The following is a 27,010-nucleotide window of genomic DNA, read 5'->3' as shown; positions in this document are numbered from 1 at the left end:
CACACACACACTGTACCTGAGGGAACTAACTACTTCCACACGGTGGCTGTGGGGAGCATCAGGAGGGCACCAGCTGATACTAACAGAGTTTGAGGTGGAGGATTAGTCAGGAGAAGAACAGAGGTGAAAGAGATAAAAGAGGAGTGATGGGTAGATGGACAAGCAAGTACGGCGACTGGTGTGAAGTGCAGTCTACAATCTGGAGTGGATCACTTCACACAGTCAAACATACATACTGTAAATGTGTTAAGCTTTATTTCCTGTTGCCATGATTATTATAACATCAATAGCAGACAGGAAATAAACAAGTTGTTACCCAGACACGCAGCCTCCTAATGTTAGAGCAGCCTTGGTACTTGTTAGGTAATGTTAACACTGCACAGCCTCTGATGCGACCCATTTACAGCAGTGGACTCTAATCATACAGTATGGGCCATGTCTTAATTATAATCTGACAGATAGTAGGGGCAGCCCACCAGAGGGTCTTGGTCTAAATTCTTTACTAACGTTGAAGGTAAAAACTAAAAAAGTAATAATATCAAAAGAGATAAATATCAACAATCCATCAATACAGCATCCGTCTGGATCTAGCTGTGATGAGAACGATGCTTATTTTTAGGGAATAACCAGTCAAACTGACATCAAAATATTACTGAGGAACAAGAAAAAAAGTATTTTAAAAACCGCTGACTGGCACATCTGACCTTGAAAACCATGTTTGACCTTCTCTATTCACTGGTACAGTAAAGAGTGACAGATTAATACTGTCTGTGTTGTGATGCTGAGATCCTGCTGTAGTATCTCATTCAGATCTCCAGCTAACATCCTCCAGGCCTTCACTGCAGTCATACCAGATGGTTGAAACATGACATGTGGGTCCTAACAACCTAGACTTGTCTCCCCCAACACGGCACTACAATTATGACCGCAATAAGTCCTCACTACAGAGGCTTTGGCCCATTAAAGCTGCAATATCATCTTCACAGGGTTTGGTTCATCCTAAACAACTCTGCTCTGGGTCATAGCATCATGATCACTGGATGGTGGATGACACTGACTTTGTCTTGGTTGCTGCCAGCGTAGTTTTTTATACAGTCATAGCCATTCATCTAGACCAGTTCTGTGCAATGCCAGCACAACTTCCATCCTGTTTTCACTGCTGTGGCATAATGTCTCCTTCAGGAATGAAATTCAAAACTCCTCTGAGGTCTTGAAAAAATCTCTCCCTACAGGAACTTATTACACCAAAAAAGAAAAATAAGAAAGAAAAAAACAAAACACGACAACAAAACCCTGTTCTCAATCTCTGGCCAATACAGTCCTCTGAGCCTGCAGAGCTAAACTCCCCTCTTCCCTCTTTCTGTGTGGCTGCTTGTTATTACCACTGCAATAAAAAACACCAGTGTGTCTCAACCATCTATTTGCCACAGTATTTCTTGCACATTCCAAGGGGTGAAACGAGAGCAACATTTTTCAGTGCGGTAGCCTGCAGGGATGGAGCACAATGCAGCAGCAGTTCAGCAAGCATACATTAAAAAATGGGAGAACCACAGGGGCTACACCTACATTAATGTTCTCATTGCACATCACCCAGCAACAGGTTAGTCTATACAATACATGAGCTGATGAATGTGATTCATTAGTACCTTCTCCTGTGAAAGGTCGGCTTCCCCTCACCAGGGCTACGGATGGAACTGGAGGTGATGGATGAGACAGAGAAAGGGGATGGTATATGATGGGTGAGATGAGATGGGACATGAGGGGATGGCAGGGCAATAAGAGCATGATCAATGAATGAACAGACTCTATTACTTAATGAGGGGTCCATTATCTTTTCAGTGAGTTAGATATCTATTATAGCACTGTTGTCTGTGAAAAAGGCTCTAAGGCCCACACCACCATGATGGAGTCATAACAATGACATTTTGTTCAGAACAAAGATCTTAACAAAGGAGCTAGCCAGGAGTTAGAGAAATATTATACCACTTCTGTTCAATAAATGAGGTTGAGCTACATTATGGGCACAGTAAGCTTAGCTTAGCACAAACACTGAAAACAGGTGACAAAATCCAACTACCAGCACCTGTAAAAATAAAAAATAAAAATAAAAAAAAGAGAGAGAAAAAAAATAGTATAACATTTTTTGTGCCAAACTATGTCATGGCCGGTAGCAGTGAAGAAAGAAATTCCCTGTAAAACCACAAAATGTAATTTTTGCAATTTTAAAAGTGAGTGAGCTGAAGTGGTGCCAATAGGTGGACTGTGGTCTGGCTGGCTGTCTTCCTCTGTTTCTGTGTTTATGCTAAGCTATGTTAATCAACTACTAGCTACAGCTTTGGACTTCTTATGATGCCATGTGTTTGGCTCTCTTTTGATTTGCCTATACTGCTTTGCATGTGTGTTATAGTTCTACTATCACAGCTCTTATTCTTTACAGATTGTGTGTTCATGCAGCAGCAAGAGGAACCTTTTCTAAAAGTTTTAACTTCAACACTTTTCCAGTTTCTCATGTGCTCCAGCTGCCTGATCATGTTGATGAACATTGACCTCATGTCAAAAGACCAACAGGTCTCTCTGTTAAGAAGTGAGATGTGCTCAATCAGTCAAACAAACTATTTAACATTGCTGCTCCTGCTTGTCAGCACCAGAAATACTATTCAGTTTAAACTAATTATAAGTATTTAATTTGCAGCACCAGTTAACTGTAGCATCTCCCTGCTCTAATGCTCAGATGTTGTAAACAAGCAATGTGGACAGCAGGACCGGCAACATGATCAGCGCACCCTTTGGCAGAATTTTTATCCACAAAATGAAAATGAGGTTGTATGTATGTGTTAGAATAAATTGGGATATAACTACTAGACTGGAGGAAGGTTGCTGCTATCATCAGCCATTTTCTATAAACCAGTCAAAACATCATTTACCTGCAGATGCTGTGATCCTCATCAGTGAGTCGACTTAACACGGCTCATCGTGGTAAATTGGACTGTTTTCTTACATTTAAACCAGTTGACTAGTCTAAAGCTAAATTCCCATATACTGTAACTGACTGAGAGAAATTAATGCTTAGAAACATCCAAACTCAATGTCATTAGTTACGCTGTAAAGAAAGACTACTTAATGTAAGCTCTGTGGTGATGGCTGCACAATGAGTTGTTTTTCTGTTGTTTCTCCAACAGGAAGCTACACTGCAGATATTTTTTGACAGGCTGCTGCTTTGCAGAACACAAAATGGATCGCAAGGTCTGATGTGTGTGTTTTGTCTTGTGTCTATTAGCATTGTTACTGTGTCAACGCAAGTACAAAGTAGTATGTGTTAACTGATGACTGCTGCACACGATGCTGTGACAGTGTGACTTGGAATCCGTGTGTGTAAGTGCATGTGTTCAAGTCAAGGTGGTGTGTATCCCTGTGTACACATGTACACAGATGCATATACACAAAGACAGTTTGTGGTAGCTTCCTACCAACACCAGACAAATGGCAGCACAGCTGGCCACAGCAGGAGGAGGAAAAACTCAACATGGCACAGAGGGAGTGGCATCAGCAAGCTCTAATAATGCTGACATCTGCCCACTTCAGGTCTACTGACATCTACTGACTAACACCAGACAAACACCTGCAGCAGCAGCAGCAGCAGCAGCAGCATTGCCTTGTTTTCAAAATAATTTCAACATCATCTGAGTTATAAGCAACAACTCTTCATGTTTAAGAAAGATATATAATCCAGAGGCCTTTGCAGTCTCACCTCCGCTGGTTCATCTCTGCGTCGCCTCCGTTGTTCTTCCCAGGACCCCAGCTGTGGCGGCGTAGAGGTGAGAGGGAGCGGAGGCTGTTCCGGAGGAGGCAAGAGCGTCGCGGCACCTCTGTCACTCTGTCTTTGGCCTCTTCTTCAGCTTCTCCTGCTGCACTTCCTCCCCCTCCTCCTCCACCATCCAATCCTGCAGAGGTGGCAGCCCCAGTCTGGATGCCCTCCTCTGGGCTCCAGCTGCAGCCCAACCCTTGGCTGCCCTCGGGACTGGAGCTGGATGGGCCGACACTGGCGGTGTCGTCTGTGGAGGAGCAGGAGACGGAAACCTCGCTGGCGCTGTCTCCCCCTGTCACAGGTTCATCATTCTGCAAACATTAAAAGGAAAACACATAATTATTCGAATGCCCCACTGCCCTGCATCGTGCACCTGGGCAGAACTGTCAAAGTGATGGTTTACCATGGGCTTTGAGAAATTCAAACTTCATTTATTCAAAAATGACTAAAGTCAATGCCAAACTCTGATGAAATACTGATTGATTTATTATTTCAGGGACCAGGCGTGTTTTTTTAAGTCCACACTTCCACTCTACAGTCAATTAAGGAATGCTCCAGTGGAGAATGAATTATAACCACAGTGAACTCCAACAGGCAATGTTAGAAAAGTGGAAACTTTAACCCTGAACAAGAAAATAACTTTATGGCCCCCCATAAAGTCAATCTCACTATTTTGAAAGACGCAGAGAACACAGCAGATGTCTTTAAAATTCCTTTTAATTACCTATGGCGTACGACTTTATACACAGTATAGCTATCAGCATCTCTGAACTAAAGCAGGAGATGAATTTAAGGGGAGTTAGTGAAGTTATTTAACCCACAGGAATGGGATATAATGAGGACCAAATGCCAAAGCTCAGGCATAATGAGCCAGAGTCATAATAGCAACACTGACATTAAAACAAGCACCATTAAATAACAGCTTCCTTGCGAAAACAAACCTTTCCCAGGAAAGTGTTTTTAAGTTAATGTACAGTGTATAGTCAAGTCATGGTGTATACATCACTGCTGCAGGGTGTAGTTGATATACAGTATTTGGCAATAATAGGAATCTTTGCAAATCAGAAAATGCAGAATGTATGGTGGAGGAGGCCAAAAATGCTGGGACTCCTTTCATTGTCCTTGACTGGTCTGACAGCTTTGTAATAAGCAATGAATAAAACTATGAAAACAAATAGTGCTGGTGAATGTGTTATTGCCTACGTCTGGTGGGAAAGAGTTCTTGCATGCACACACACAAACACACAAGTTTGGAATAGTCCATTTAGAGCTAATTTGTAGGTGTGAGCTTTAACTGGGCCTATTGTGCAGCCAGCTGCAACGTGAGAGCCAAGCATAGAGCTGCTTCTGTTGAGAGAGCCGGGAATGAAAGATCTGCTTTATGCTGTGCACACAACTTCCTCTGGGAGTGAAAGAGTGCATGTGTTTATGTGTATTCAGAGTACATGCTGCTGCAGTGTATGTTTGTGAGACACATGACTTCAGCACTAGGGCTAGGAGGAGGAATCAGCCGTTTTAAACTTTGTATTTTAGATTTTGATTTAGATTTAAGATGATGCTCGTGTCCTTGCACTGTATAATTATTGAGTACCGTAGTTCAGGGTGCCCTGAGCAATGTCTTGCTCAGGGCACCTGGGCATTCAGCTGACATGTTATCAATGCCATGACCTTCCTTTGAGTTACATAAAAAATGTACAGAATTGCATGGTGCAAAGGAAAATACACTTTCCCCCGCAGTGCAGTGCAGACATTAAGCCTCTTTTAAAACTGAATTCAACTGCTGTGATCTTTATTTGGAATTAAAGCTTATGGCCTTCATGGCACATTAAGTCCATCGCTGCTCCATCTACAGCGTCCTAACCCTCAGCATCAGACTGTACACTCCCCAGCAGCTTCTTCTATTGTTCTTTATAACAAAGAAAGGACATACACGTCATATTACCATGAGCACGATTCAAGTGCTCAACACAGCAGAAAGTGAGAAATACAAGTATTTCAACTTTAACCAAAGGGCGCGCGGCTTCAAACAGACTTTCAATAGCAGCAGAGTGACAGCAGGGACCGCGGCTTGCGCTTCTTCAGCAGCAGTGTAGAGCTACTGGCTTAAAAAGATGCTTAGTAGATGTTTGGCATCTCAGCCTTGGGTGCTGATAAATAAAAAAGCCAAGCACAGACTGACAAAACAGCTACTTCATTTATAGTATATAATCCCTACAGGACTAGTTGCAGGGGCAAACACAAAATATTTTCTTGCTGTGCAACATGAGTGTTGCATTTTTGGACGGCAGCCAAAGGAGCTGAATCAAAGTTAATATACTTTCCCTTATTTTTACATTTATTCATTGGGGTCTGTAGCAGGCTGCATTAAACTTACACAGCAACACCGACCATGTTTTCATATTAGAGATTTTGAACCACCAATCTGCTCGCTTCACATCAACACAGTATTATCTAATGTATTGTTCAAGGACACTTTAATGCTGATTTCCAGGGAGTGGATTGTGTGGTAAGGACAGTCTAATTAGCAAACCAGTCCACTTTGTGCGTCCTCGAGGCAAATTTTCCCCACCCAACCCCAGCTGCAAATAGGAAATCCACAAGCGGCAGCAGGTCAGACCTTTCTGAAGACGCTGTCGTATCCTGGCTCTGCGTTCAGGAGGCTCTCTATGTCACTGCCAGAATCTCTGTGAACTGCAGAGGGGCAACTGGAGGTACTGCTGGTCCGGTTGGGCAAACTGGGAAATGCTGAAGATTGTGAGGACCCTGAAAAACATAACAACAACACATTAACAATGATATACAGAGAGGGGGGATGGCAATGCCAACTGGAAAACAATTCAACTTGAGCAATCAGTAAAAAAATTTAAAATAACAAGAGAAAGTTTAAAGTTTTCATCAGAAAAACGTTTTGTTTGTCTGATTAACGTCACATTCAGTGCTACAACTTTTTCTTAATTGAGAGCGCTCAGCTGTTGAAGTGAAAAACACCATGTTTCCACAATAATATGTTTTGGTTCCCGGCTCTAAAACACAAGCAGGTTTGTTAGACACCAGTGAAAGCACTTTGGGAATCTGAGAAGGTGTGAAAAGCCTGTTGGATCAATGGCTGACTGTCCTGCCTAGAGCCATCTGTACCGAACTGCAAAGAAAAACAATTACTGTTTGTGTGTCGTTGTTTTTTTGTTTGTTTGTTTGTTTTTTTAAAAAAGGTCTAAGGGCAGAACTGAAATGAAGATCTTGCTTAGAGAAAATTACAGCTAAAAACACTTTTGACGCTGGTGAGAGCCAGAAAAACTGCTTTTATGACAGAGCAGCATCACATATACCATTAGTAACCCTCGGGGCAACGGTACACTGATGTTTAAAAAAGGATCCACAGCAGTGTGTTTTGTATTTGCTTTAAACTTAGAAGTAATTTTCACTGCAGTTACACTTGTCTGGTGAACAGCAATCATGGATATCATGCAATCATGTTTCCAAGAAAGCCGCAGTGATGTGCCTTGTGTAAGTCACTGAGTCAAAGCCAACGATGTATCACATCACATTCAACTGATAAACCTTGGGCCTGAAACCCCAGGTCAGTGCTTCTCATCAAGCCCCAGTGCTTCTTAACCAGCTGCTTTTCAACAGCAGCCTACCATGAGCCCAATTTGAGTTTGCACACAACTATTTCTGATGCTGTTTCAAGCCCATTTTTTACTGAATAACAAGCAATCCACCCTAATGTCTGAACACAGAGCAACATTTCTTATGTAACAAGGTTTCACTGCTGTAATATTTTGTACATGTAAGGACATGTACAGATAATATTCCTGGGCAAACTAAAAGAGGAAGATTGTGCCCCAGCCACAAATGTATACCAGTTGGCTTACTTTAGCCAGCTGCCAAGAACAACTGGATGAGATCATGTACCGAGTTTGTTATTTTGCATCATTTCTCATGTCTATTTCTGCCTGAAAAGCGGAAGTTGTTCTTTATCCCTCAGGAACATTTTACATTCCCTGCACTCATGTGAGCAAGAGGAAGTTCCATGTATGTACTTGTGTGTGTATGTGTGCATGGATAAATTCTGTATTCTCACTGACAACGACCCACAGCTGCAATTACTGAAAATGTCCATTTTTTTTTTCATACAACAAGGAGTCACAGAGTTTAAGTTTGAGGTTACTGCAAAAGGAGAGAGGACAGCAGAAGTTAACACTGCTTTTACTCAGGTCTATCGAATGCTGCAATCAATGCAAACATTTACTGTTATGGGATGTTTTCAAGGTTGTTCAAATGTTTGGAGAAGAAAAGGGATGTTAAATAGAATTCAGCGGGAGAGGGTGAGCGGTAGGTGATGTTACGTAGATGACTGCGACAGAGGAAAAAAGTAGATATGATTAAAATAAATGTTAAATAAAAGAAAAGGAAATCTTTCAGTCTTGAGCAATGAATAGGTAGTATGGTAAGAAATAACAAACAAAATGAAGTATCCATCAGGCTTTCCTGTCTCAAAAAACTCCTCTCTGCACATTTTCATACTGTTAGTGGAGATAAGTCTCCACTGAGGCTACCTGGAGTGTTTTCCCCTGCAGATAATATCAGCACTTACAGATTAAACTTTTTTTTCTTTTCCTTTTACCTTTTTATTTTCTAAGAACATTGTGTATCAAATGTGTACAAAATTCATTGTGAAACTGGTCTGACTTTTTTTCAGACAGGAGCTTTTTCTTTCGGGCGTGTGAGTGGCAGCGGCCAATCTGCCAAACTGCCAAACCACAAAACCACAAAGGGCAGACCACATTGTTGTCTGTCCCACAACATGGTTTTGTTTTTTGGGTTTTTTTTGTACCTTTTGCAGCCTGAGAACACGGAACAGGTCTGGAAGTTGGTGCAGTGAACGAGCTCATAATCATGATGATACTATGTTCATGGGCAACAGCTAAGAGCTGCTCAGGGAATCCTGAGGCTGCTAGAAACATGAGGCTTCAGGATTCAGCTCAGGTCAGCTGTTCTGAGGAAGGGGCCATCAGGGGGTGGGGAGGTGGGATGGGGGGCTTCCATCACTCAGCCAGACATTACAGTAGCTATTACGCTGCATGAATAAGCAACTAAAACAGGGGGTACAATCAAGAGACTTCCTGCATCAAATTAACTGTGGATTTTCACATATTCCCACATTGATTTGGCTAATTAACACATTCTTAACCTTAGAGGATGAACTAATCAGCTGTTTTAATATTATCTGACTGGAATTAAATTTTGAATCTCAGTTGCACAGTGCTGCACGGATCCGTGGGCTGACGCTATAAAATATCCATCATTTGCATTTACGGAGCTCAAAAGAACAAAGAAATGACATAAGGTTCAACTCTGAAACTGAATGTTCAGAGGGATGATAATATCAGAGGTGTCTGCAGTTTACATCTTATTTTAGGAATTGGCTGAATGTGAAGCTGTAGGACTCCACACTGGCCACAATATGACAGGCAGAGGGTTAAACATGTTTTCCTCACACAGGAAAAGCATAAACATTTCTCCAGAGCAAAGATCAAAAGTTCAGCTGTGTGATGTACGGACAGAAACTAGCATCCTGCTATTCCAGTATATTTACATGTGTCCATTAATGTGCCCTGTCCCATTCAAATAAACAAATAAATAAAATAAATATAATCACTGATCATTGTGCACACAGGGTCATGTATGTACTGTATCATGTTATGTGATATGCATGCATCATAAAGACTGTCTCTTCATGACTTTACAGTATGGCGGTTAGATCACAGTCTGAACATGAAAACTCCACTGACCTTTGACTAAAGTGCTGCAGGGGAGCGTAACCTTGACCAAAGAGGTTGCGGAGGTTAATGCAAAAACATTTTGTCCTTTGTTCTTCATCTGTTCTTTGTTCCTCTGTGCATGGATAATGCCAAAATGTAAATGTGAAACGTGCCTGAGTGTGTCTGTGTTGTGTTAGGAGAGTGAGAAGTGGTGGAGGCCAAAGTGGACGATGGGAGTTTTTTCCCGGACTCCACCCCCTCACACCTGTCCACCAAAACTAGCAGGGGACTGTGAGCTTTAACAGCTGTCTCGCTCCCTCTCTTTCAAACAGAGACGCACACTCACTCACTCACTCACATACACACACACACAGAGAAAAGACGCAGAGAACAGGTGTAAGACCCTCTAATGAGTCAGTGGGTGGTTGAGGTTGTTGGTTACTGTGACTCTGTTCACACAACTGTAAGATATTTTATCTTTCATCATCTATTTGACTTTTATTTAGAGAACCCAAACAGGGTCAACATAAAAAAAGCCTCAGTTTTCAGATCATCACAGATGTAAGCAACCATAGCAAAAATGGGTGACCTAGATAGAGATCTTACAAACGAACCGTGTCGATATTGTCATGCTATAGGCTCTATTCATGGCTCAGATGTTGCCATGCTGACACTGAACCAACTCGATGAAATGCTGCTTTTAGTCCAGACAGTTATTGCTGTTGGTGTTTTTATCAATGTGGTTCAAATGTCAGCAAGTGAAGCTGAATTCACGAGAAGTGTATGTTATTAGATGACTGCGGCAGAGGAAAAAATTGCAAAGAAGATATGATCCAAAAAAAAAATCATCCATGCAAGATAAGGAATCCATCAGGCCTCCCTGTCTCAAAACACACAAAACACTCTTCTCTGCACATTTTCAGACTGTTAGTGGAGATGCGTCGCCACTGAGGCTACCCTAAGTGTTTTCTCCTGCAGATAATATCAACATTTTCTATCAAAATCATTTTCTCCTTTTAACCCTTCATTTCCTTTTCCTGTATGTTCTGAGAACATACAGTGTCAAACTTGTCTTTGTGCAACTGAGGTGACGTTTTGCAGGTCTCAGGAGACAAAACTGAGAAACCGCTAGGGTCTAACCACATGTGATACACTGTATCCTGCATGGGGATGGAAAACGTATCACATTCTGAAAGCGCAGCAGGTGAAAGGGTTATTAACTATCTCATTAACATGTGCTCTTAAGTGTGTTGGTTTGGGCAACACACATTTGCAAAACAAACCAATCATAAAAAAAGCAAACAGTAAAATGCCAACTGAAAAGTCTTGGCAACTTTGTCTAGAGGCTACACTTCATACAGCCTCTAATTTTTTACAGAAATTAAGATGGGTGGTGTCCTCTGCTGTCTTCCTTGCTAAAATTTTAGAGAGTGTGCTTAACTAAACTATAATTCAAAACTTCACTTTGATTTACTTCTATATCTTTGTTTCCTCACTGTTTTATTTCTGCCTTGAACCCGTGACACAACAAGTGTGTCTCCTCCTGCATAAATAAGGGTTACTGCACTGAGTTGAGCAAAGCAGGTTACGGCTTCACCAATGATAGATGTAATATGGAACATAACAAACAGCGGTATGGAGTTAGATGTAATATGAAACATAACAAACAGCAGTATGGAGCAGCTAAATTCAGATATATCATCGGATATATGTGTCATCCTTGGTGCTTGGTAATCTAAACAGTAAGATTTTTCATATCATCATAAGGAAATGTTCAAGAAACAGTTGGCTACACAACAAAGTGGACATTGACTGAAACCCTGAAACAGACCGACACTGAGCTCTCTGGTCTGACTCTGACCTGAAGATGTCCCTGAGGGGAATGACTTTAGTTTTGCAGATATGAGTTCATAAACCAAAGTATCGGACAAACTTACATTTGATGTGATGATGGTGCTAAATGAAATGTTTAGAGGTCAGCAACGGCTTTACAAATAATTCTGAGGTGTTATTGTGTGCACCAAATGTCAAGGCAGTGCACCCGATGCAAAACCTCAAAATATCAATCTCACAGTGGCCCTGGAGAAAAAGTTAGCAGATCACCAAAATCACTGCGGTTCATCACCTGGGAGACGACTGTCATGTACCAAATATAGTGTAGTGCCAAGCTGCTGAGTAGATGTTGACAGACTTCACAGAATAAGTGGAAACTTTGACACCCTTGGCACTGTAGGAAAAGTCAGGGGATCGCAGAAGTCCTTAGTCCTGTCCTGTCAGAAGATCATTGATGCATTTACAAAGTTTCAAGGACATCCATCCAGAAACTGTTGCAATATTTCAGTCTGAACCAAAGTGGTGGACCCACCAACTGACAGGTTGACAGAAACAAAACCATGCTGCTGCTGGAACGGCTAAAAAACTCACGAGATGCTTGATTGTGAATGGCGAATTGAGACACTTGTCATGCAAAGGTGTAAATTTAAAGTATTAAAAAAAATCAGGGGCTGATTTCAGATAAATCTATAGAAACATAACGTTTACTGCCCTCCGTATTCTGCAGGCGCATAGAGAGTTACCAGCAGTGAGTCAGTTTCCTGCTGTGGCTACTGTCCCTACCCTCTGTTGTCATCCCCAATAATTAATGAGAGAGAGAGAGAGAGAGAGAGAGAGAGAGAGAGAGAGAGAGAGAGAGAGAGAGAGACTGTAGGGGGTGGGTGGGGTCAAGTAAGGAAGCAAGATGTATATTTCCACCAGAGAGGAAGTGATGTGGACTTGTTCCAGCTGCTTCAGAGGAAATCCCACCCTCAAACACATTTCTATTTTACTTCCGTTTGACACTCCAGGTTTTTTTTAATCTTTCTCTTACCACCTTTGAGTTTCCTGAGTTTCCCTTGTATTTCTTTATTTCACTGACTCCAACTTCTTTTTATCTTCCTCTATCTAACAGACTGATGTTTGTCTGTTTTCCACACAAATAAAAGGTTTTTTGTTTTCAGGCTGATCCAGCTCATTGATCTGTTGGTCTGTTTTATTGAGACCAGTCTCTGCTGAGAGTCTCATCTCATAGAGGTCAAAGAATCCTTTTTTCTTATCTTGCTCTGGCTGCTGCTCAGACGTAGATATACTGTATATGTGTCAACATCTAAAATTCAGTTTAAGGATTTCTCTTGCTTTCACTCAGAAATACATTCACAGCTGCCCTGGCAACTATCGGCTGTTTGCCCGAAAGTCAAGAAAGCTCATGTTGTTTTTAGCCACATAAAGCAGGATGGATGGTACTGTAACGTCCATCAATTAATCAGTTGGTCCAGAGTGAAAGCTGAAATCTGAACATATCAACACATTTTGGATGGATAGCCATGAATTGTGTGGACATCGGTGGTCCCCTGAGGATAATTCCTCATGACAGCAACAATCCCCTGACTGCTCACCTAACACCAACACAAGGTCAAACTTCTACATGGTCTAATACTAATCGTTTTTAACTGAACTCCAACATTAATTACCATCTGGCTCGCTCGGCTGTACTTTGAAAGTTTTTCTCTGTAGCAAAAGTTGATCGTGGCGACCATAAACACCAGCATGTTCATATTTAAGCTCATCTCAACAACCCTGAGGAGCTGCTTGCTTGTTAACCACTGACAGAGACAGAGACAGAGAAGAATGAATTCAAGTTTAAATCCAACAGAAGTAACAACAACATGCATAAAAAGCCAACTTAACTTTAAGTAACCTACTGTTAGCTAAACTGCTGAGCTAACATCACATCTCTCACCTCGGGCTTTCTACCGTCCATCCTGCTGTTTCCCTGTGACACCACTGGCACTAACATTAATTAGCTCGGTTACACATGCTGGGCCACTTCCAAAATCTCCAGAGGGTCAAACGCAGCACAAAAAGGGTCAACTGGAATAACACCAACTGTTACCACCCTGTGCAGCTGGCAAAAATATGCATCACATCATTGCCATGCTCGTGGCATGCATCCATATCCCTGTGTGCATGCCGTTTTAGTGTGAGATACAAACAATGGGCCTACAGACATGAGTCCATCTTGTCAACACTGCGCTTTATAGTCCCTTCAGTATCGGAAAGCTCACACTTTCCCCAAAAAGGTACACGTATATGTGCTAATGATCAACTACTTTTTAACAAACAAAACAAAATTAAACATAGTATGCCTGTACATATTATATTTTTAAAGTCACATTTCGATCAACACCGTAGCAATACGACAGCTGAGCCACGTGCCAGGGGCGACAACTTGAGCAGTAGAATTACTAGCCAACCCACAACTCGACTGTTGGCTGACAAAAGACGCAGACACAGCCACAGTTGATCATATCTGTCGACTTTGTAATGTTGGGTGAATCCTTGAAAATCTTTGGCATGAGACTGGCAAAACAAAGATATTAAATATCAGCAAAAAAGCACAATCAGAGGATAGCAGGCTCCAAAAATACCAATATCTGACTAGAAGATCTCATATGGGTCGAAGTCAGGCCAGCTACATTTACAATAATCTCCATTGTATCTTTTGAGTGGAAAAAAAGCAGCTTAACAGCTGCGGTATTGAATCCAAAAAAAAAGAAAGACTGTTGTCAAAATGGCAAGGCTCAGACAATACAAGTGTCAGTGCTTTGTATCTGTGACACTTCAACCAGACTGTTTGAAAAGTCACCAGGCCAAACATCCATTTTCTATCACTTCAAACAAATGGGTACCATCATGAGACAAAGGCTACAACGTCTTCCAGCAAAAACAGGAACATATAAATGATCCAGTGCAACATATTTGTCACTGTAGCAAAGTAATATTGCATCTTATAACAATATATATAAATAAGCTTACATTAATTAAGGAAACAAGGCAAAAAACAAAAACAATCTGAGCAGCTAGTCTGGATTTTTAGTAGCTTACCTGAGAGTTGATTGTTACAGGGCTGATGAAACGACGCCTCTCTGTCTCGGTGGATCTACAAAGAAACAGGAAGACACTGAATCAGCCTCAGCAACATGTGATTGTCACCCACAACGAAATAATGATGCAGACCAGTGTGTCTGTTTAGGAAGCGTTGCTCAGTGCACAGGATGGGAGGCAACGATAAGTCACTCTTTATAAACGCAGGCTTAAGTGTATTCATAGGATTTAGTAGCTGCACTCTTGCTCCATCTCCTCAAGGAACTGTTTGCAAAGATCTAGCTTTGGTCTGTTTTCAGCCGTCAGAGCTAACAGTCATGCTGACACCAACTCAAACACACACACACACACACACACACACACACACACACACACACACACACACACACACACACACACACACACACACACACACACACACACACACACACACACACACACACACACACACACACACACACACACACACACACACACACACACACACACACACACACACACACACACACACACACACACACACACACACACAGCCTGTCAGAGATCTGTGGTTGGCTGTAAACACACAACGCTGGGCTCTGCTTCCTCTGAATGTCTATAAAACAGCTGTGTGTGTGCTGTGTGTGCTGTGTGTGCTGTGTGTGCTGTGTGTGCGCGTGTGTGAGTTAGAGAGAGAGAGAGAGAGAGAGAGAGAGAGAGAGAGAGATGGGTTTAAAAAAGCCCCCACCACCCCCTTCTTCGCATGCAACACAAAAGCTTCAACAGTTTGGCTGAAGCTCTACTGACAGCTCTCAATGTGAAGAGACTGTGTTTTGATGAACTCCATCAACAAGATGCAGATAAGAATGATGAGCTTTGACTCAGAGATGGGTTTCTCATACAAACTGAGGGAGGGCAGATTAACAATCTATTAACAAAGTCAGAATACATTAACATAGCTTCTTAACCAAAATAACCCCGTTACAAAAGCCTACAGGTTGGACGCATGGCTTTTGTTTTCTGGGGGTCAAGTGGTGTCTGAATTGCAGCTCCAGCTACTGGAAGGATAATGGATGCTACTTCCTTTAAGATGTTTATGGTCTGTTCTGCATCAATGACTTGTCCGTTCCTTTTTTACTGTACTACTTGTTTCTTCCTCTTTTTAATTCTTCTCATTTAACTTTCAACTGCAGTAAACCCAAGTTAAGCCTGGCTTAGATCAGCAGGCTTTAGCATGGCCCTTTAAAATGGGCTGTGTGAGACTTGTACAAAGGAACCTCTAGACATAGTACAAACAGCTCACTAATCTAAAAGCCACAACCTTTAATCTGAAGGAGGAATCAGGGGAATAAAACAAAGAGCAGCTCCATCATGGGCCACCAACTCAGTCTTTGAGTCTCAGACACAATATGGATCCTGTAGCTTTTATCAGCTGTGAATGTTTCCCAGGTTCTTGACAGTTCAATACAATACAATTAACCTTGTTTCTGTTACACTGCGAGGTCTGCAATGTGCATACTATTATTTCTAATTCATTAAGATGTGAGTCAGCAGCACTCAGCTCTCTGTCTGAATGAGAAAATGGAAGAAAAGAGCTGAGATATTCCAAAATAAACATAACAAAACAAGAATGCTAATATTGATTTTAAAGGATTAGTTCGACATTTTGGAAAATATGCTTATTTCGTTTCACTGGCAAGAATTAGATTTGAGGTTTGACAGGGCACAAAGACAAGGAACAAGAAGAAACAGGTAAAAAATTTGAAATTTGAAAATGTGGCATTATATTCAGGTACATGCCAGACTATTTGAAAAGAACAAGAACTTCCATCTTTACAAAGTCTCAGCCTCACGGTTGCCAATTATATTTTCAACCGATCAATCAATCAAAACAGAAAAAAATGAGTCTTTCACAATTTGCCACAGCAGTCCAAGTTCTAAATATATTTAATTTTACACACAAACAGAGAAATGTAGCAAATTACTGGCCTACTGAGTTTAAGACAAAAACACAAAAAAAAACAAATCCAGCTACAAATAAAAGCAGGAAAAGAAGTCAACACCAAATTGGACCACATACGCTGCAGTTGTTAAAAAGAAGAACAGAGACAGACATGAAAAAAGAACAGAGACAAAAATGAAAGAGGTACATCAGATAGAGGAGGAGGAACAAGCAAGGCTGACCCTCCCAGAATGCTTTGAGGGTGAGGGACGTGGGGACTGAGCAGTTTCTAAACAACTAACCCTCAACTGTCCCAAAGCATTGACAAGCCTGCTGAGGTCCACAAAAACACTGAGCGCTGTTGTCCCGGCCTGGGAGTGGTGCATGGGTATGGGTGTTTGAGTGTGAGAGTGAGTGTCCGCGTGTGTGCGTGTGTGAAAGCACCCACTGTGATCACACATTTTGACATTCCTAAAAATGCACTGAGAAGTGACAACTACTTACATACCGAATGGCACCGCATCAGCCAACAGTGGCTCCTGCATGTGCACATGTTACTGTACAAACACTCGCTTATGATCCTTTTTTTTCACTCCTCAAGCTTCACGTGCACACAACAAAATCCCACACACACAGTTGCATGCACAGACAGCACACACAGGCCTTTTCTTTTCTCACAGCTGTGTTCAGATATCAAACAGATCCCGCTGAGAGAGAACAAACACGCTGACGAGGAAAGATTAGCTGGTCACAGAGGGCGCTAGGAGAGACAGACATAGCACACAAACACAGACGAACACACAAGCATGCACACACACACACACACACACACACAAATGCATGCACAGGTTTATGTGCAAAAGTGAAATGCTTGCAAGTGATTGCAACAAATTACAAACGGCTATGAGGCTTGACCTCAGAGGAGCGTAGTGACAGAACTTCAAACAGAAACAAAAGGAACCTGAGTAAAACACATACTAGAGCCAGAGTAAAGGAAACAGCAGCTCCAAGTATTTTAATAGACTGTTTGCCCACTGTGAACCAGAACTGCTTTTGTGTGTCTTGGCAACAATTATACAATGGGCTGGATCCTCAGCATAATGAGATATGAAGTGGATACTTGTCTTTGGGAGTGGATGAACATATGTGGAAATATAGCTATAATGCAGGTAAAGTAGTCTATTTCCTTTATTTGTATTTTTGGCAGTGTGTTGCAGTCCATATTATTTGGTGAAAAGGATAAATATGGGGGACATGAATGAAGAATGATAAAATACACTTGACTCTCTACAAGGCAGCAGCCTCTTCAGCTTCAATCACAGCATCAGACTCTTTCAATTCATACCTCAGTTCACTGATACAAGTCACACAGAATCGCTGAAGCTGCTGCAAAAGCCAGTGATTCACAGGTGCCCATGTAATCAGGGTAAACAGGCAGGCAACAACGTCACAGAGTCACACAAACTCAGTGCTTTAGCTTAAATTCACTGTTAAGTTAAGTTAAACAGAGTGCCAGTCAGGGTCAGGCTTTGTAACTTTGCTGTCAGACTTCAGCCAACATTAGCTTTAACAACTGTTTGCTTCTGTTTAACCAGTTCTAGAAGAAACATTGTGAGTTCAGCATCAAACTACATTCCTTCACTCACCATGGATCGTCTCCAGTTGTGAAATAAAGCAACACCAATGTTAACTAATCTAATTCTCGTCTAATTCTATCACCTCTTTTCTTTTTCTGAGGTTATCATGTTAGCCAGTACACCCCATCTTGTCACCCCATCACTCAGGAGTTTGTGCACATCACCAGACAAAGCTTATTTTTCCTGACAGAAGCACTGTGAATAAAAGGAAAACCTAGGATTGGAAATGTAGCAATATCTATGAGGAGGTTAATGTTGTGTCCAATATAAACCAAGAGACACAAAGTGTCAGCCAGTTGGGCAGCCTCGTATTCAATCAGTCAGCCAAAGTTGGTCTGTCAGCCAGCGAGCGAGGAACTGATCCCCCCCTCTGAAAGCTGGTACCCTGGATTCAGAACAGCCCAGTGCATATTTGTAGTGCCGGGGGAATCTAAACTGTACCCAGTAAAAACACATCTGGTTTAAAAATAAAAAGGCGGGCTAGCGTGTGTACGCCGGGACAGGCAGGACTTGGCCTGCTGCCTTATTTCTGAACAGGCAGGCAGCCAGAGAGGTTCTGCAGCATTGAAAGATGCAATGGTTGACTGAATGACTGTTTCCTGCCAGGTATTTATACACCATTTGATCCCTCAGGGTGGCTGGTGGCAGACCTGAGGGCAAAGCTATTCTCTGTTGCACCTTGGAAGTGCACTAAATCCAACTTCCAAAACATTTTAATAGGATAAAAGCAAACGCACCACTTTTCAGACAATGGCCCAACTGTTGGACTGGATTTATTTATCATGGATCTTATTTTAGGGTTTAAGAACACAAAGTGCTCTGCTCTACTGAAAGTCTATTCAAGGCTCTATTGAGATCATAGGTCACAGGCAGCTACAGAATAGTGCACAAGTGGAGGTGGCACACAGTGAACACACAGCATTTCAGCATGGTGCAGAAGTGAATCTAAGCCCTTTGGGTTTTTTATCAACCAGAAGACCTGGACCAATACTGATCTCCTGTGGGATCAACAGTATAATAAGCCTCACATCATGGATCACCACTCTTCAAGTCAGAAGTTGTAGCAGAATACAGAAATAAAGACCAAACAAGGGCAAGGGGAGTTTGAGATGGGTTTTTTTCATGCCTCTTTGCCATCTATCTGCTGCGTGTATATACTATAGACTTATGTTAGTTTGTGTAAAGGCCTTTTCACAATTACTGAACTTGGTAAGTAGGGTGATGATGTGTTTTGTGACTCAAGGCCAGGAGAGATGCTGGGATGTGAAACACTGGCTGGAATGAAGTCATTTGGCCGAACGCCTGTTTCCATCTGAAGCCAGAGGAAACCGTTAGCCCGGCGCTGCCTTTTTCCCACACCGTCATATCTCTCTCACTTTCCCTCTTCCTCTCGCTCTCTTTTTCTCTCCCTCACTCACACACACACACACACACACAGACAGACACTCTCTCATCCTTGCTATTTCACCCCTTAGGTGAAAAGAGAGGCTGACATCAGGAACAAGTTTAGAAAGTGACAATAGACTAGAGAGAGGTGTTACATATACCAGAGCGATCCACTTCATAAATATTTTCCTCTCAGTACCTCCCTCTCTGCTCTGCCCTGCCTGTGGATGTCACATTCAGCAGACGGTCAGGCATGTCAAACATCTACTGTGGAGTCATTCAAAGTTTAGTTTATGCATTATAATAAACAGTCCAGCTTTCAGTCTGTTTATTACTTAAGATTAAAGTGAAGAGTCATCAAGCAATGGGAAATATTTCCATTTTGAGTCATTAAGTTTTGTTTAGCGTCTCTGGTTTGGTTGACGGCTCTTGTAGCGAACATTATATTTAGTCTAGATTCTTCGAGATGTGTTTTCTTGATACTTCATATACTTGAGTATGAAACTGTCAAAGTCAAAATCTGGCTTGGGGTTGGTTCACTGGCTATATTCAATGAATGAAACTTTTTGATTGATTTTTAAATACCAACAATGAGGAAGAAAACAAGAAAAATGCCCAGAAAAAACAATGTCGTAAAGGGCTTTATATAACATTTGGGAGCTATAAAAGATCCCATTTAGAAAGATTCCACTGAACCCCCAGTTCAAAAGGTTCAACACTGAACATTTATGATACAGTAATAGGACCTTTGAGAGAGGGAAAAGGGGCTAAGTCACTGTAAGCATCGCTGGACTTCTATTCCGTTTTAGCTTCATAGTTTGTAAGACAAGTACTCACTCTCCTGACCAAACAACCCCAGAAAGACCTTAAACTGTCTGAGCCTCATTAAGTTTCATACACAGCTGCTCCACAGAGATGGACAGAGTGCAGGCATTCGTCTTGGTGTCACTTACAGCATACCCATGCAGTGTACATCCAAAGAAACCACACTCCACCCCAAAATAATCAGCACTCTGCATCTGGAGGGCCACTATCAACAACCATGCAATCATCTCCCAGGGTGCAACACAGCAAAAACCCCTCACAACATGCCTGGCTGACGACTACAGGTTTGCCGTAATACACTGGAGCACTCGTTGATAGTTATGATTATGTTTTACTGGAGAAAAACTTTTCACCGGGTGTTTTTTTTTTTCTTAAATAGGTCTGATCCGGCCCTCGAAAACAAACCAGAGAAGCTTAAGCTGCTGAATTGATTCTCTTGAAAGGATTTCATGTAATCGTATTAATTCTGTTTGACGTCCTTTTTACTGTTAACTTTTATGATTTCAGTCCAGCTCTTGTATTTCTTACCTTTCTTCTATTGCTTTCGCTTTTACTTTTTTATTTGTTTAAGGCAGCAACAATTGTGTTTTCAAAGCCTCTGTTTAAATAACTGTTATTACCGTGGCAGTGGCAGCGTTATAATGCCAAACAACTTTGTTTGAAAGTACGGATTGGTAACCTACCTTTATCAAAACCACGTCTACAGCCCTCTCTCCTTTGGCACAGAGACTGTACCTCCGCTTGTGGCGTTCATACATTTTCCTTTAAATATCCAGATCAGATTTACTGAAGAGAGAGTTAAAATCCAGGAGAAACACTCTTGTGGAGACCTCAGGCTGCTTGCTAAGCTTCACATCTGGCCGCAGAAGCAGCCTCCTACCAGACTCCAGCCCTGCTCCCTCCCTCCTTCTCGTCTTCCCTCCCTCCCTCTCTTTTTCTTTCCTCTGTCGCCTCTCAACTTCTCTCCTGACTCTGCCTGACTCACTGCCTCTCTCTCTGTCTGCTCTCTCTATCTCTCTCTCTTTAAGAGGCTGTGAATGCTGCTCTCTCATCCTGTGAAACAACCCTCTAAAGTACCAGTTACAGTATGACAGATGACAGAAGGCCATTATTACTTCAGTTAATGCTATTCAATCCTCAGAATTTATGTTGGTGAGATTCAACACCCCCTGCTGGACAAGGCAGCCACTGGTTGTGATTCCATCTTCCTCAGATGATGCCCCTCTAAGTGGACATGACCAGTGGGTGTGATGATAAAAGTTGGAAATGATGCAAATAAATGGTTTTACATGCACATTCCTTCTATGGGGGCAGCGGTTTCTTAATAACTTACATTACATATTATGTGCCAGTCCACATGATATGTTTGAAATTAGTACATAAATCGTGTTTTACTGTTACATCATCATATACTGTATAAGAAATAACATGTAGAGAACAAACAGTAATTTATTAAAATGTTGAGATAAAATCATCATAACATTGATAAGATTCTGCTGTGGCGAAATAGAATCGCCCAGTCTTCATTATTTCTTGATTCTGATGAATCTGTTGTCTCCTATAAGACAAAACTCTCACTCCTCATACAGGCAGTGCAGCACAGGGCCCTGCTACATCCCAAAATGGACACAGACAGCGGTTGGGTGGAGGGTTCTGTGCATATGTGTGTAGATACCTTGGTGCCGCGATGGTGAAATTTATGCAGACCCTCACTGTGAGGCAGATGTGAAAAGTATAATTTGGGTTTAAGAAACAAATTGAATGAAGGAACATCTTATTGTCACTGTGATGGGTTCCTGCCCTGCTCCAGGGTGAAAACATGCCACTTTAAGAGCAGGAAATATGTCTCTCTCTCTCCACAACTCTGTGGAACAGCAGTAGGTCAAGAGCTTGTGAAATCATCTGTGAATATTCTTCCCCCTGGTGGCTTCTCATCCATCATATCTCTTGTATGATAAATCACACTTAACAAACACAACAAACAAGATGAATTACAAAAGTCAACAATATTTGTGTGGCCACCGCCTTCTAAATCAAACTGGGTGTAAGAGGCAGTCTGCACTCTGTGGTGAGCTCCTCCTGGATGATATGTAGATCCATGTAAACACGAGGTGGTCCCTATACAGTTTGTGGGTTGTCCCTGTCACGAGACTCTGCTTTGCCCTCAGGTCCCTGGCCATAACTGGTTAATATCACAAAGGGTTTAATCCCAGTGGCCAAAAACAAATCAAACCCTCCTTCTAATCAAAACTCTGACCTTCACGTCGTACCAGGTGTTTCATAGTTCAGGGAAACACTGCGATCAATTTGTTGAACCAGACAAACCCCAGTGTTTGTTGTTTGACAGGATGAAGAACTGACAATCTCTGTATCACTCTGCTGTAGCTCACAGTGTACAGCCAGAAAATTACACAGAGCCCAATGACTGAACAACCTCCCATCGTGTATTACTCCATTTCTCCACATAGTGAGGACGCGTATGAGTCTATAAACACACAACACCCACATACACAAATATGGATTCATATCAAAAAGAAAAATACTACTCAGTCACTAAGTCTTAACCAATGCCCAAACAATTTCCACACACTGTCAGATAAAAAAAAGCTTCTTATCTTCCTGTAAGATTTAACTGTCACCAACCCATTTATCAATGAATCAATGAATCAATCAAATTCCACTCCTCAATATTCAAACTGTATTTATATTGACTGGGCAGAGATGAAAAACTGATCGGTTCAAAGAAAGGCAATTTTATTTGTATAGCCCATTTTTACAGACGGTTAAAGACAGGCCCCTTGGCTGTGAAGTTCACTCATGCGATGGCTGTTTACCTAAATAGCAAAATGGCAGCTGAAATGAAACTAACATCCCCGAAGCTGCTACTTCCCCCATCCTTGTTATCCAACCAGACTGTGAACGCAGCCACTCCCCGTAGTAAATAAAAACAACATCAGTGGCCAAATGTGTTTACTGAACAGACCTCAACAACACCACGTTTAACTTCACTATTACCCTCTCTTACAGCGTTGGATCTCTGCTGTGACTTCCCTGCAGATGTCTATATGAATTCCATTTGCAAAACAAATCACAGAATAATCTAAATTTATCTCATGCTCATGTCTTGAGTGTCTAACTCTGTCTGGCACTTTGACAGGACTCACAGCTGCAGATGAAAACCATGTTATTCCGCTCTGATGTGTGATTTAAAGAACTTTGAAGAGCCGTGATGCTGTGTGGACTCGCTAACTACAAGTTCCAGTACTCTGAGATATGAAACGCAGATGTTAGCCTGCTGAATTTTCCAGGACTACATTATCTGCTGTCTAAATGGATCACATATTGTCAAAACATCGACACACTCTTTGTGATTTTAATTACTTCATTAACCTTGCATCTCATTTGAGGTACGTAGTTGTTATTGCTGTCATTTAGATTCTCTATTCCAGTCACTTCCATTCACTTTTATTTTATAATCCACTACATTCACCGTTTTCTTGGCTTCAAACATTGTGATGGTTAAACACCGATTGATCAGCTCTAATATAAACGTGCATTCCCATTATTAGGATTATTAGGAATATTACCAAAATTGACAATACTGTAAAACATAAGTCCGAAAAGCTCAGTGAAGTCAGGCCACTCTTCACCCCCCATCATGCTACAGTTTGTCCAAACCACTTCATAGACCGTCATAAGAATTGCAGAAGATTTCAACAGCATCAAAATGCAGAATCATTAAATACTGGCTCAGGCCAATAAGAGAAGTTACAGTGATGCCTCTGGTGCCACATCGCCCTCTGCTGGCGACCCCACTACCCTGCATGTGTCTGTGTGTGTGTGCATGTGTGCGTGTATGTCCTCCTGCAGTCAAACATCTGGCATTCAGAACAAGCCACTGACCCAGACCACAACCCAGGAATAAGCCGAGCCACTCCAGTCTATGGCTGCCGAGGAATCTGTCAGTCAGCAACATTTCAGAGTAAAGTCTTGTCTACTGAAGATCACGTCCATGTGCTCAGTGGCAGGGAGAGAAAATTAACTGCGCAACACCGTCCCATAGGATGAGGCAGAGATCCTTTTGGATTTTATAGTAAAGCAAACGCAGAGGTCATGGTTAAGGACACACTGCATGCTAGCAGGTAATATATTCCTTGTTGAATGACTGCACTCCTCAGAAGTACAAGAAAGAGCTGACTAAGCTCAAGTCTCAAATTGAGAGCTTTTACTTGGAGGGAAAAATGTTCCAGACAGCTTTCTTCCTGAACTTCCTGCAAATCTCGAGTTGGCACATCAAGCCGCTCGTAAGTAAATCCTGCCTTTTGCCTTCTCCCCCCAAATTTTTGATATACAGTACTCTTCTTTTTGTGCTGTGGATATCCCTGCCAAACCAAAAAAAAAAAAAAAGTCTCACCAAAACATTTAGTAGCAATTATGAGAAAACCAAAAGGAGAACAAAGATTCCACTTCACTTTGACTGCACACAAATTCCATGTTTCTTCTCATGCATATTTCTCTGTTGCAGTTGCCTTTACTCAGTTGCATGGAGACTATGGTGCCAACCGGCCATGGTAAGTTATGCACAACACTTAAATTGTAAACACCCACTCCATATTTGGATGTTTCAAGTTATAAATGAGTGGTATCCAGACACTACAGATGATAGATGTTGTTGAAAACACACAGCACATCCCCGCACCACACAACAAACGGTGACTCTGAACATGCCTTATCACCGAGTATGTGTGTCTTATAAATCAATGCATGCAAATTTTTATTCTAATCCATGGTAATGTCTTCTATATACATTTTTATAATCTGCCTATCTGGATTTCACCACTATTTATCATTAATGTTTGTTGATTTATGGTGGAGTGGGTCATGGGCACTCGACAGTTTGAAATGCCATAAATGCAGAAATCCCAAAATGTGAAATCTTTTTCATACCTGCTTTTCTTTTCTGTCTGCCAGAAGTCTGTCCATCTTCAACTGCACGTTCTGTTATGTTTTTTTAAAATAAATGTATCACCTTGACAGCCTTGTGTGCCTTCAGAGCACACGTGTCTCTTTATACTTCCTTGAATGAAATAATATTTTTACACTGCACTGGTCAGGTGGAACTGATTACGTTAATGTCGGCTCCTGGCAACGCAGCAATTGGTGACGTTATTAGTTACACCTGTGTTTGACAACTCCAAGTGAAAAGTGTTTAGCTTCACATTGTATTTCAGCCCTGGTCGTGTTGCAACAGCAGGAAACTGGTGGTCACCTCCTCGTTCACGTCTTCGTATCAAAGGTTACCTAGGGTGTTTCAAGACCTTGGCAAACAATGATTCATTTCATACAAAGGTTAATCAAGCCTCGTCGAACAACAAAGCAGAGCGTGATCGCTCACAGCCGCAGCAGGAACTTTAAGCTCACCGTGGAGAAGTCGGTTTCCTCCGCTGTATCATTTTCTTCCTCCCCTGCAGCAATTACAGTGTCTTCAGACTTAATGACATCCACCTCTGGAGAAATACACACAACACAATGCAATCAGTCCAAAGGCAAATCCTCCAAATACAGGAATCAATAACGTGTTTTGATGTGAAAGGAACTGAGGCTTGCCTATCCTCACTGCAGATCCACTGATGGGTTAAGACTCTGTACAATAATGATGCAGCAAGTTGTGTATAGGGTTATTATTACTATTAAAACTTTCCTAAAAGGAAAATTTGCCACGGGGAAAATAACCATTAAAATGTAAATTAATTTATCATTCTCTGATTAGAAAAACAGAATGCAAATGGTCCAGTGATGGTATTATACAATTATCTGGGTGGATTAAAAGTTTGCTTCTATATAATTCGATGAAATTAAAAGTGAAGAATGACTTTTGACTTTGTTTTGTTTTTAAGCCTCCTCTAGAATCAAAGTGAATATTCACTTCTTTATACCCAAAATATAATACAACAAAAAGTCTGCCTGATGTCACCTCCATGCTCGGCTAATGTCAGGCTGTAGATGCGTCCCCTCGTTCATTATTACACCCCCACTCTCTGTGTGACGCACAGCATCAGGCTTGCCCTTGACCTCTCTTTATTTGACTTGGGTCCAGTACAATTATTACTGATGAGTGAAAATTGCAGACAGAGTGCTGGAGAAGAGACAGACTCTGCAGCTCTCACTTCCTGCTCTATACTCACATCAGCTGGCTCCAGTATGTTTGTTCTGGAGGAACCCAGCCTTCTGGCTGTGCGTCTAAGACTCGGTCACATGCACTGGTAATGTGACTGTGCCTGCTGACATATACTGTAGCCAAAGAGTGTGAGTGTGCATGAGGCAGAGCCCAACAGAGAACATATGAATATAAAGGGAAGTGTTGTCAAACTATACATGGCCTGAGGTACCAAAGACATAACTCAGCTCAGTATTTCCTGTTACGTAATATGTCATGTATCCCAGTGTCCCAGCATGATATCTGGCTAAATTAATGTGATTCTGTGACATTTTACGGAGAGACTTTTTTTTAATAACCTCTTTTCTGACATTACAAAAAACGAATCCTAAAGAATGCCCGAAAGCTAAATCCTCATTAGAAAGACAATTGGCACAAAAAAAAGTAGAAAGACGAAACAAAATGTGTCTTTATAACAGCAATCTATCACAACAGGTTGTCAGACAAAAGCCCGCAATACCTGTGAGCACAATTATAATGGCCTACATTGCATTTAGCTTTGTGGAGATGTTGTCATTAATCACCAGACAGGGACTG

General features: G+C 41.7%; 1 protein-coding gene across 17 annotated transcripts in view; it reads right to left on the bottom strand.

Moving 5' to 3' along the window:
* The window catches only part of akap13a (A-kinase anchoring protein 13a), a 112,226-nt gene that overhangs the window by 43,035 nt on the left and 42,181 nt on the right, over positions 1–27,010 (bottom strand). For 7 of the 17 annotated variants that reach the window (XM_085766694.1, XM_085766684.1, XM_085766711.1 and 4 more), the window contains exons 9-14: positions 25,678–25,763; positions 14,488–14,542; positions 6,423–6,568; positions 3,749–4,116; positions 1,647–1,694; positions 17–79 (exon numbers count right to left, since the gene is read on the bottom strand). In XM_085766694.1, the coding sequence (XP_085622820.1) occupies positions 17–79; positions 1,647–1,694; positions 3,749–4,116; positions 6,423–6,568; positions 14,488–14,542; positions 25,678–25,763 (766 nt within the window). The remainder of the gene's footprint in view (positions 1–16; positions 80–1,646; positions 1,695–3,748; positions 4,117–6,422; positions 6,569–14,487; positions 14,543–25,677; positions 25,764–27,010) is intronic. The other 10 variants (XM_085766756.1, XM_085766810.1, XM_085766747.1 and 7 more) reach the window with 2 other exon arrangements.

Source organism: Trachurus japonicus, chromosome 3 (assembly GCF_045865225.1).
Source record: "Trachurus japonicus isolate A0001 chromosome 3, Traja_1.0".
Taxonomy (NCBI): Eukaryota; Metazoa; Chordata; class Actinopteri; order Carangiformes; family Carangidae; genus Trachurus; species Trachurus japonicus.
This window is presented reverse-complemented; position numbering and strand designations above follow the sequence as displayed.